General features: G+C 42.4%; 1 protein-coding gene across 3 annotated transcripts in view; it reads right to left on the bottom strand.

Annotated features, from left to right (window-relative positions):
- CDK14 (cyclin dependent kinase 14) overlaps positions 1-12,241 on the bottom strand; it is a 632,242-nt gene that overhangs the window by 171,540 nt on the left and 448,461 nt on the right. For all 3 annotated transcript variants that reach the window (XM_021102362.1, XM_021102363.1, XM_021102364.1), the window contains one exon: positions 1,919-1,982. In XM_021102362.1, coding sequence (XP_020958021.1) covers positions 1,919-1,982 — 64 coding nt within the window. The remainder of the gene's footprint in view (positions 1-1,918; positions 1,983-12,241) is intronic.

Below are 12,241 nucleotides of genomic sequence, written 5' to 3'. Positions count from 1 at the left end.
TCTTGTATGTCTGTAGTGGCACTTTGTACATATATCAATAACTTAAACATACATATATATATATACACACACACACACACATATATATATCTACCAGAAGAGTCACATAAATGATGTCTGTTTTAAACATTCAATTCAGGACAACAGACATTTACTGAAGCAAAATATATACATGAGCAGATATATAAACTATATCTCATGAAGTTCCCAATCTGTTTGTACAATCTGCATTACATCATAGTACTTTCCAGAACACATTTAATAAAGGCTATTGTACGTTGTTGATGAAAATAAATTCTATGGAGTTCCCACTGTGGCGCGACAGGATCTATGGCGTCTCTACAGGCTTGATCCCTGGCCCGGCACAGTTGGTTAAAGGATCCGACTTTGCCAAAGCTGCAGTGTGGGTCTCAACTGCAGCTCAGAGCTGATCCCTGGCCTGGGAACTCCATAGGCTGCAGGGCAGGCAAAACTGAAAAAAAAAGAAAAAAAAAAAAAAAAAAGAGAAAAGAAAAGAAAAAGAAAATAAATTCTATTCACAACAAAATTAAATAATGTTTTCTAGTCCAGAAACTTGGCAGGCCAACTGCCTATCTTAATTGTTCCTTTCTGCTAATTTTATTCATTGAAACTCCTTCCATATTCTCGCATATTATTTCCCTAGGACTTAAGATAATAAGACAGGGAAGCCACTCTTCTTTAAGAGCCCACATTTGGAACATTTATATAAAGATCTGTGTTGTCAAACTTCATTAATGAGACAGTTTAGAGGATGCTTCTTGCTTGCTTAAAAAAAAAAGAAAAGAAAAAACAAAAAATATCCATCTTAAATTGTTAAATTTCTATAATCTTTAAAGACATAGAAGTTATTTAGAATTTTCAGTAAAAGTACAAAGTCCTTGCAGTATCCAAAGAAGATAAGAGAATTCTCCGTATAGCATACATACACTTTCAGAAGAAAATTACTAAGAATAAAAATAGTTTCCTCATTCAGTCATTCTTTGGGATTGATAATTTATTCCTGATGGTCCCCCACAAGAGGGAAAGGGAAGAAAAAGAGTATACTTGGCTCCTATTGTAGTGATTATTCATAGCTCTTTCCCCTCATAAAATAACGGACTATTAGATCTTCCATAAAGTTCCTTTCAGAAATTTTATGGTAGGGCTCATTTTATAATCCATGTTTTGTAACCAAGAAAAGAAAAAAAGAGGATTATTTTACAATAATTTGTTCCATTGATTTTTATTAAATTTCTAATTGCAAACCTTTCATCCCTCCCATAAAAATTAAATCGACCATATTTGAAATTCTTCTGTTAAGTGTAATTATTAAAACTGAAAGTTTCTTGACTGCCACCTAGTGGTAAGTAAAAAGTGACAACTTGTTTTAAAAGTTCTGCATTTTCTCTGATTTTCCAGTTTAGAGGTTTAAATATTTAACATGAAAAAAAAGGAATGTTGGAAATATAGAACATTTTGTCATTTATGCTCAAATTAATTAACCATGTATTATGAGATTTAAAAAAAAATCAAAAATGTTATTTTTCCTTTTTACAATTTAATACTTTGCCTAGTATTATTACTACAGGTCACACAGATGGATTATAGTGACATAAAGTTTGTTTTTATAGACATGGATGCTAGTCTAACTGAGGATGAAATGAAAGGTTACCACAAGATTAGCCAGTCAAATCCAATGAAACACATACAGTGAAAAACTCTCATAAGGGATGTCACTCATTCCATCTTTACAGACAAATTGTGAAAACCAGAGGACAACTCCAATAAGAGGTATAACACACAATGGCAAAAGTAACCAGAATTTTTCCAGGTGATATATCAGCCTGAGGAGGAACATTTATACATTCACCCTTTGCATTTTGGAAGCACTTAGTCATTTGTAATTAGTGAAACATACCTGGCTTAAAATGTGGTAAAGAATGAACTCCAGGCCATGTGTCCTCATTGGGCGTCCCAAGAACCTAGTGGAGAGTAGGAAATTGTGGAAACAGACTTATTATTTCCAAAGTACTCAAGATTCTCCAGGGTAGAAAACAGTACACGACATATGATGAAATTCTGGATTTTTTTTTTTTTCCATTATCATGTGCCAGGGATTTTATTTCAGTAAAAAACAAACCCAGCTAAAAAGCCACCCAGGTTGAATGTCTTAACAAATTAAAACAGTCTTAACAAATTAAAACGTCTTAACAAATTAAAAATTAAAAATTTGTTAACGTTTTAACAAATGCAGCTGAATGTGCTAAAATAAGTTAAATCTGCTGCATTTTACCAACTCCTAACTTAATAAGTAGGCTTAGGACTCAAAGGATGAACTGTTATCTTCATGAAACTGAATAAAGTATGTATGTGTGCCTCATGATTCTTTCATGAGCTTTCATCCTTCACAGTATCAGATGGGTCATCATTGAACAGTTATGAGAATTGTGTCACTTCTTCCACCACGTCCTCTGTCTGGGTATCAGAATATTTCAAAGAAGCAGGACAGACAGAATACTCCCACGCTCTACTGGCCAGACTGTCTGTTACAGTTACCACCTTTAGTCACGTGTTTTATACTTTCTTCATCTCCAAATACTGTTCTGCCTACACCATCTTTTTCCATCCACATTTCCAGCTTCTTCCCCTGTCTCCTTTCCCATCCCCACCACGTTTGACTTAGTCCAGGGAATTAAACAGAAATTCCAGTTCAGGTATAACTGGGCATACTCTATTTGAATTTTCAGTTCCACCACCTATTGCTATTATATGCAATGATCGTTAAATCTCCACTGGAGAACAGTAGGCTTGAAAGGTGAGGAGCACAGAATAGGGAGTCACGCTCCTTTGATTCCCTACTTGCTAGCCATGGGACCTCAAAGAACTTTATTTTCCTCCTGTGTACTCTGGAGCTGACAACAGCACCCTCCTGGTCTGGGGGAGCCCACCATCCAGCACGCAGTAGGCATCATGTTGGGACCAGGTGCTCTCCAAAGCACCCACAGAAAATGGAGTCAGGCCCAGCAGGTGCAGGCCATGGGAAAGAATCTAGCCCACCCGTCTTTTCCACAGGGACTCCCTGATCTGTGGAGTCAGTGCCAAATGCTGTAACTCAAACTATGCTGGACCAACACGGAGAGTCAAGTGAGTTAGAAAGCGGAAGAGAGAAAGCCGGAAGCTGGCAAAACTGGAGGCATGGTATCTGTCTTCCTCTTTCTGAGTTGCTTCACTTTGTAAGATAAGCTCTAGTTGCATCCACGTTGCTACAAGTGGCATTATAATCAACGAGGTCCTGCTGCACAGCACAGGGAACTATATCCAATCTTTCAGGACAGAACATGATGGAAGAGAGTATGAGGAAAAGAATATATATGACTGGGCCACTTAGCTGGACAGTAGAAATTGACACAACATTGTAAATCAACTATATTTTAATAATTAAAAATTAAACTAAAATCAATTAAAGTGTAATTAAATTAAAAATAATGTAAAAAAAATCTGGAGGCACAGTTGACATTAGGGAGAAAAGGACGCCTATTCATCTCTGTCTCTGAGGCCCAGAGGTACCACTAGACAATGGGGAGACGCAGAGCTCTGAGTCTATGTATGACTTCCTGGGGGGGCGCGAGGGCAAAAGCTGGCACGTACAGCGAGTGCTTCCTGCACTGCTTCCATGTGAATCAGAGTTACACACATGCCCGATGTTCCTCACTGAAACCTGGAATCCAGGTTCAGGAGATCAGGGAATGCAAATCTTTAAAATCATCTTGGTTAACTTTGCAAGCACTAATTAATACTAACATACACAGGCAGATCTACACAAACAAGGTCCCACTCTGGAGGGGCTGGGTGAGAGCAGAAGGTGACAGGCAAGAGGGGCCCATGGTGATATAAGACAAGAAGAGAGGCAAAGTCAAGTCACAATTGTGACAACAGGGTCCCTGCAAAAGGCATGCCCCCCTCTCTTTCCACCAATTCTGCCCATGATTTCAAGAAAGAGAGGCAATCAGGTGTGTGGGCAGTGCACAGCTCATCTAGGGGATGCTTCACTTGGAGCTCCCACTGAATTCCGTGCAAAGGACAAACTACTAAGCTTTGGCAACTAAAGGGAGAAACTTTCAGCCCCCCAAATCCCATCTTGATCAAGATCAATCCACCACATATGAAATAGAACCTCTAGGGTTTTATAAACTCTGAAAAGTCCAGGCAAAACATGCAACTCATTCTCTCATTCCTAATAAAGGTAGGATTGATACCCCGACGACCCACGTTTCTACAGTGTTTATGTTAAAGCTTTTTCACAGGCACTGTACTGCCCCATATACAGTGTCCAGTCTCAGAGGGCTTATCAAATATTCTGACCATCTTAGAAGAATTACCTGCAAAGTAAAATACATAGGACTTTTTCTGAGTTATTCTAGTGTTGACTGATGAGATTCCAGACCTCAAATTCTTCTCTTGTCTACCACACCTAGGCCATGTGCATGGGAAATAGAAAGTGGGCAAGGGAAAAGAATTCAAAATCAATGCTGCTTCCTGGAAGAGCCTTTTTAGAAAGGCAATGGGGGTGAAATGCATGGTTAGAGTTGATGGGCTACTTATGCCCTAAGGGAAGTGGGTGTGTCATCTTTGATGTCAGAGTGGCTTCTGTGTCTCCCTGTTCCTTTGATGGTTCATCTCTTCACTAGGCTAACATCCGTTGTGTCGTCACAGTAGACAGAGGACTCTTCTGGTCTTACCTATGTGCTGACAGGTACAGCATAAATCTTGCTCATTGTGTCAGCCTTATGATGGGCAGAGGAAGACACTGAGAAAAAGAGGGCCTCTCTGCTGAAACATCTACTTTACAAAGAACAGAAGAATGAATTATACACTCCCAGAGCTCAGAGCTGAAGAATGAGGGCTTGTCAGAAATACTGACTTGCCCTTCCGAATTATTAACAGCTCTCACATTGGCTAGTCTTTGCTTTTGCACAGGCCCCAGGGCTGCTAAAATTAGTTCACGGGCTTTCCTTGAACAAAACCTGCAGTTTAAGCACAATAAGAACTGCTTTCCTGGGTCAAGGGGTCAGGGAAGTCTCTAACAGGGATCGAGCACAGAGGAATTCTGGCCTGTTAAATGCAGATGAAACCTGCTCACAGGAGTGGGTGCTAATGAAGTTATGGGTGGAGCATGCTGGGTTCCCAGTCTGGAGTTTACTGTTTCATGAGACGTGCATTCTCCAGCAGGGCTGATCACTTCAATCAGACTTAGCAAGGGCTCTAAGGAAATGGAGAACAACTGAGTAACTGATGATTTTGAAACTGACATTCTGGGGAGCTCCCATTGTGGTTTAGCAGGGTGCAAACCCAACTGGTATCCATGAGGATGTGGGTTCGATCCCTGGCCTTGCTCAGTGGGTTAAGGATCTGGCATTGCTGTGAGCTGTGGCGTAGGTGGAAGACGTGGCTCAGATTTGGCGTTGCTATGGCTGTGGTGAAGGCCAGCAGCTGCAGTCCTGATTTGACCCCTAGCCCGGGAACTTCTATATGCCTCAGGTCGCAGTTGCGACCCTGAAAAGCATGCAAGCAAACAAACAAACTGACACTCTGAAAGTCCACAGCAGTTCCAAGCTCATGACTGCTTCCCAGCTGTACTACTTTAGGTTCCGGAAGCTTTTTTGCTGGTTCCTCAGTGGGAAGTCCTAGATAAAATTTGTGAAGAAGCTCAGCAGAGCTCAGCTTGGATATTACACACTCTGTTTTGGAACAGATGGTATCAAGTTCAGAGATGCACCAGGGAGAAAGCAGAACTCCTCAACTTGTCCTGCTTGTGTGCTTTCTATCTAGAAACAATCACAACTAAGTGCGTGGAGCTGGAATTCAAAATCAGGTTGGTTTGACCAAGGCGATTCTGGGCTCCCAGGAGGATCGGACTGAGAAGTGGGGCTCAGATGGTGTCAAATGATTCACAGACAACTAACCAGACTCTAGAAGGAGGTTCTGAGTATAAGGAGCAAGGCTTTTTTTTTTTCATTTTTTCTCATTCAATCTCTATTCCAGAGCGTGTGTGTGTATGTGCTTGCGTGCACATGTGCAAACACACACACACACACACACACACACACACACGGCACTAGTACTAACCTCTTCGGCATTTTCATCAGTGACTTAAAGGAAGATACAAGAAAAATCTTACATTTTCAGCTGATATGAAATGGAAGGGATGTATGATATTCTGATGGCTGAGATAGGAAGAAAAAATGTTTCATCTGAAAGGAGCAACTGGCTGAAGCTAACACCGGGAAACCTAATAGCAATAAACATAATGTCCAGGATTTAGGTTTTACTCATTAATTGCTCAAGATGGGAAGACCCGGCAGGCAATAATTTGTATAAAATAAGACCCAGGGCTTTTAGTTGAGCATAAATTCCATGAGGTCACCTAGTAGAAATTAAAGAAGATGGAGGTGGGCTGACTTGAAGGTGGCCCCTGAGTCCCTGGCTCCTGGTGTTCATGTCCGTCCCCTGGAGTGTGGATGCGACCAGTGACTTCGCTTCTAACCAAAAGAGTAGCTGAAGTGATCAGATGTCACTTCTGTGATTACATCGTGTGAGATGCTGACGCCCATTTTACTAGGAGACTCTTCCCCTTGAGGGCTTCGAGAAAGCAGGTGGTCACGAGAAGGCTGCAAGATAAGGAACTGAGGTGGCCTCAGCCAAGAGTCAGCAGGGACCCGAGGCCCTTGGCCAGCAGCCTGCCAGAAGCTGAATGGGCTTGGGAGCAAATCCCTCTCTAGGACACCCTCACAAAAGATGGCCAGCCCAACTCATACCTTGACTGCAGCCCTGTAAGACCCTGCAGCCGAGCCCCCAGCTAAGCCATGCTTGGTCTCCTGTCCCCCCAGCTATTGTGAGATGGTAAGTGTGTGTTCTGATGCTAAGTTTGTGGTACTGTGATTATGCAGCAGTAAACAACAATGCAGATTTAATCACTGACTCACACCTCTACCAGCCAGGGCCCATCTGGATGGCTGCACCAGCCCCAGGTGACCAGGTGCTGCCTGTGAAGAGGGACAAAAATAAATACAGCAGTCGTCAAAGGATGCACTCAGAAAGGTCAGGGGGTGCTCCCACGTCCCAGGAGGTGGGCTGGACATGTCTACCCTGAGTGAGAAAGAAACGGTTTGGGACAGCACCTTGAGTGGCTCAGGCACCTGTAGTGTTGATGGGGGCCCGGGGGGTAAGGCATTAATAAATGACAAAGGCGGGCAATCCAGGGACTAGAGCTGTATAAACGGGAATTCACGGTTTTATGAGGTCTCATCAGAACCAAGGGTCGGACTGTACATTTTGCATTCGGATAAAATAAGGATCAAATTCTGTTTCTCTAGACACAACTGTCGTGTGCCATAAAAGTCTAAAGTAACGTGGCCACAAAGAGTTTGGGGGATAAGATGAGGTCATGCATTGACATCTACCTCCATTTTTACTTAGCTGTAGCTATAACTTAGGGGGCAGCTAGGGAGAGATGAGGTGATAAGAAAGAGGATATATTAGATGAAAGAGGGTAGAGTAGGTATGAATGAAAGCTTTCCTTCCCTGTTTTCTATCCAAAGTATATGTCAATGTCAGTTATTTTGCAGGGAACCAGCACGCTCAACCGCTATTATCAGAATATCTTGAAGGCAAAATACATGTGGTTTTTTGCATATTATGTGTGTATGTCTGTATTTATAGTTGCTCCATCACTCCTTAGGCCTTACCTAAAGTGCTACCAGACAAGGGGTTATCATGTTCAGACTGTTCATTTTTGGCAGTGACCAAGGGCACACAGGTTGGATGTGGGATTAGAAGAGCTGCTGTTAACAGCTGTGTGATTCCAGGTTAAAGCAGCAAAACCAGTAATGAGATTCTGCAGAGCAGGGAGCTTTACCCAGCATAAGCCAGCAGGGGGAGCCACTGGACTGAGAAAATGAAAAGCTGCGGGGCTTCAGAAAGCTGTTTGACTATTTAATCAGCTGTTCAACTGAAGGTGTTGGATTGAGGGAGATGGTGTTTCCGAAACATCGTGCAGAATTTTTGACATGGCAAAGGTTTAGATGTGAAGGAACCCAAACGCGTAAAGGATGAGGTCTAGAAGATATAGGTCTGGCTTAGTGGTGCTTGGCTGCACCTGGGAAGCATTAAAAAACACAGATTAAATAAAGTACCAAAGACTGGCACCTACCTCAGATACTCTGATTTAACTTTAGTGCAAGGTGCAGGTTAGGTATGTGGAATTTTCCAAACCTCCCCAGTGATTCTAATGTTGCAACAAGGCTGGGCTGGCTGACCAGCCCCATCTAACTAGGCCATCTCTCAGAGGCCCTGGGTTTAGGGAGATGGTATATAGATTTTTTTGTTAAGTCTTTAGCCTGGGTCCAGAGACTACAAAAGACTTTCAGCAGATGAATGAACAAAACAAGTAGCTGGCTGTTAGAGAAATGAGAAGGTAACTAGAAACTAAACGTGAAAACTATTCCAGGTAACACTCTTAACTGCAGTGAGAGCAACTCATTTAAAATATATTTTCCTCCAATGAAATTTTCATTCTTTTCCCTCTCCCTTTCCTCCTACTGTTTCTACTCTCTGTCTCACTAAACCCTGACTCCCTCATTGATTTCATTCTCATTTCCACAGCTTCTCCCTTCTTTCCCCTGAGTGATGTTATTGTGTCAGGGCTTCAGACTGTCAGTCCCCCTGCGGTGCCCTTTGGAAATGTCCCTGCATGTTGTTCAGGAGCCTGAGGGTGGAGGCTGGAGGGGGCGATATTGCCAAGTAACTGCAGCAGAAGTAGGCTGACTGCCTGAAGCAGCAGCACACAATGAAAAAAAATAAATAACCTAGGAAGAGGCATCTGGAGGCTGGAGCACTAGATGCTAAAGCCTTGCTGTTCAAAATGTGGTGCCCAAATTAGCAGCATCACCTGCAGAAAGCAGCTCAGACCCCATTCCCGACCTGATAAATCAGAAGTTATAATTCAACACGAACCCTGGGTAATTCTTGCGCAAACTAAAGTTTCAGAGCACTGCTTTAAAGAATTCATTCTAGGAGCTCCTGCTGTGGCACAGTGGGTTAAGAATCCAACTGCAGTGGCTCGGGTCACTACAGAGGCATGTGTTTGATCCCTGGCCCAGTGCAGTGGGTTAAAGGATCTGGTGTTGCTGCACCTGCGACATAGGTTGAAGCTGAGGCTCAGATTCAATCCTTGGCCTAGGAACTTTAAAAAAAAAAAAAAAAAAAGAAAGAAAGAATAAAAGAAAAAAATAATTTGTTCTAACTGAATTTTTCAACCCCAAAAATATGAGCAGTAGACAGGAAGTTATCACCACAAGCACACCTTCATTGAGAGTTCCTGTGTAAGATTATTTGTTTAGATAGCATTTGGAAAAGAGGTGGCCTCCAATACTACCAGGAGCTAGTAGAGGTGACAGTGATGGCACAGAGGACAGGCTGTAAGTCAGAGCTCACCTACCAACACCTGTTTTCCTGTCCTTTAACATCTTATACCTTAGGTGTCTCTTACAACAAGAGGCTGCAAATCATTTCTCAAAATTGGCAGAATGTGAAGAATAACAAAAGAAATACTCAGTTTTTCCATGGATGTTCACTTCCACTGCAATCTTAAGGCCAATTAAAATTTAGTGACATGTAGATGTGTCATAGATGACATATAACACATGCCCAGACTGACTGCCATCTTCTTTTTCTTGAATGAAAGTATTTTTCCTATTTACTGAGCACTAACTGTGTATGAGGCAGTGGGCTAAGTATTGGGAGTTGGAAAAATTGGGAACTTTTGTTTTCTCCTTCTGAACTTAGTTTAAATATGCATTTTTATTACATTAAAATTGAAAAGGACAAAGCTAATTGAACTGATTCCTAACACTATGAAACTGTGACATTCCTGCGAGCATTTTAAAAAATTACAGTTTTCAAAAACATGTTCATGTGAATGTATTAGTTTCCCGTGGATGCTGTAACAAATAACCACATACTTGGTGGCTTAAAATAAGAGAAATGTAATTCTCTTGAGGTTCTGGAGTTGGAAATCAGAAATCAGGTTCACTGGGCCTCTGGAGGCTCTAAGAAAGAGTCCCTTTCTTGTGTCCTCCAGCTTCTGGTGGCTAAGGATTCACTGAACACTTTAATTTCTGCCTCCATCTTCACACCCACTGTCTTTCCTCTTCTGAATCAAATCTCCTTCTGGCTCACTCCTATAAGCCCACTGATAACTGCATTTAGGGCCCTCCTGGATAATCCAGGATAATCTCCCCATTTCAAGATCCTTAACTTAATCCCATCTACAAAAGCCCATTTTCTAAATACGGTATGATTACAGGTTCAGGAATTAGGGTCTAACAGATCTGGTGTTTGTTATTTAGCCTACTACAGAGTAAAATGAGCATTTAACAAATATTACTTCTAAATGATACTCAAAGTAGATATTTTATACATATAAAACATGAAGGAAACAGAAATAAGTCTGCTTGCAGCAAAACCATCACATCAGCTACCTGCTTGCAGTGCTACACCTATTATAGCCTACTTTTTCTTTCTTTGGACCTAGGGCACAGAATTTTTTTTCCATAGAATTTTGTTTTAATTAACATAATGAGTACCCATGAGCTCAGCTCCATAGAAAAGAACTAGACTGGTTAACAGCAACCACAGCTAACCCCACGGCTCAGGCTCTATGGGACCACCCCGTCTCCCCCACCCCCACCTGCCATAAGCTCCATCCTGAACCGTGTTCATCACTTTGGCTTTCTTTTTAATATAATTTTATTGCCCTTATAAAGATTATAAAATAGTTTTATTTTACGTATTTACAATTTTCTCTACAGGATATAGGGCTATTGCTAATCTTTTGAGATTTTATTTTTTCATTTGACACTGCTAAGATTCATCCAAAGCCCCTGTGTGACTATCATGTGAATGGAATATGACTCATCCACACTCGTACTGATAGGCATTTGTGTTGTTATAAGTTTCTGCCCAGGATTCAAGAAGGAAAATTGCATTATGTACAAATGGCAAGCTGAAAGCTCAGCAGTGATCTTATTATCCTTTCACCACTATAAAATTCCATAATACGAAAATAAAATGTTGGCACCTAAAACGGAATTGTGTTCCAACAGTTGGAGAACGCACAATATATTTCCCCAAAGAAACAATCCTCTACATGGTGGTTAGTCCCCTGGCTGCTGCACAAAAGCCTGCTGAATTCATAACAAACCAGAAAGCACTACAGAGCCAAACCACTGGGTCTAACACAGCTTCCGATAAAAACTCAGCCACCATGGAAATGGCAACCCTTCCTGTGGAGGTGGCCAGGACAGGGCTCCTGTCCCCAAGACTCGCCAGGCTCTAGAGTGGGGCAACAAGTCCAGCCCAGAGGAGGAACAGGATAGCCTGAGGCTTTCAAGCCCCATGGAGATGCTGTGGTGGAGACTGAAGTCAAGAAGGGAAAGGAGTCAGGCTTGGGAAAAAAGAGCACACTCCAACAGAAGGAGGGGTGGGGAGGGCTCCTCAAAAAGTGAATCTTGGAGTTCCCATCATGACGTAGTGCAAACAAATCTGACTAGGAACCATGAGGTTGCAGGATCGATCCCTAGCCTTGCTCAGTGGGTTGGGGATCCGTCATTGCCATGAGCTGTGGTGTAGGTCACGGACTCGGCTTGGATCCCGGATTGCTGTGGCTCTGGCGTAGGCCGGCAGCTACAGCTCCACATTCAACCCCTAGCCTGGGAACCTCCATATGCCACGGGTGTGGCCCTAAAAAGCCAAAAAAAAAAAAGCGAATTTTTTTTTCTGTGTTTTTAGCACTGGTGAATGGGGTGGGGGTGGGGGGGCGATAACACAAGATGGGGTCCAGAGGCTGCCTACAGAGGACAGACTTGGATTTGCTTTCTCATCTTCACAACCTTTGTGCCTCTTTCACAGAGGCATTTACCTGCCCTCCTGCCCTGAGGATGAGGCATGGGATAGGCAGAGCTGGAGGCTCCTAGAGGAAATGGGGAAGACTGAAGCCAGGTCCCTCCCCTCCCCGCCTTGTGCTGTTGTGTCTGCAGGGGGTGGGGGTTGGGGGAGGGAGAGCAGGGAGAGTTAGGGCTGTGCCTGTGTTAAAGAATATGTAGGTCAGGGCCTGCCTATCAAAAGGAAATCCATACATTTACCTGTTCTAAAAAAAAAAAAAAAAAAAAAAAAAAAAAAAAAG

Source organism: Sus scrofa, chromosome 9 (assembly GCF_000003025.6).
Source record: "Sus scrofa isolate TJ Tabasco breed Duroc chromosome 9, Sscrofa11.1, whole genome shotgun sequence".
In the NCBI taxonomy this organism is placed as follows: Eukaryota; Metazoa; Chordata; class Mammalia; order Artiodactyla; family Suidae; genus Sus; species Sus scrofa.
The sequence above is the reverse complement of the archived record's forward strand: the minus strand, read 5'-3'. Positions and strand labels throughout refer to the sequence as shown.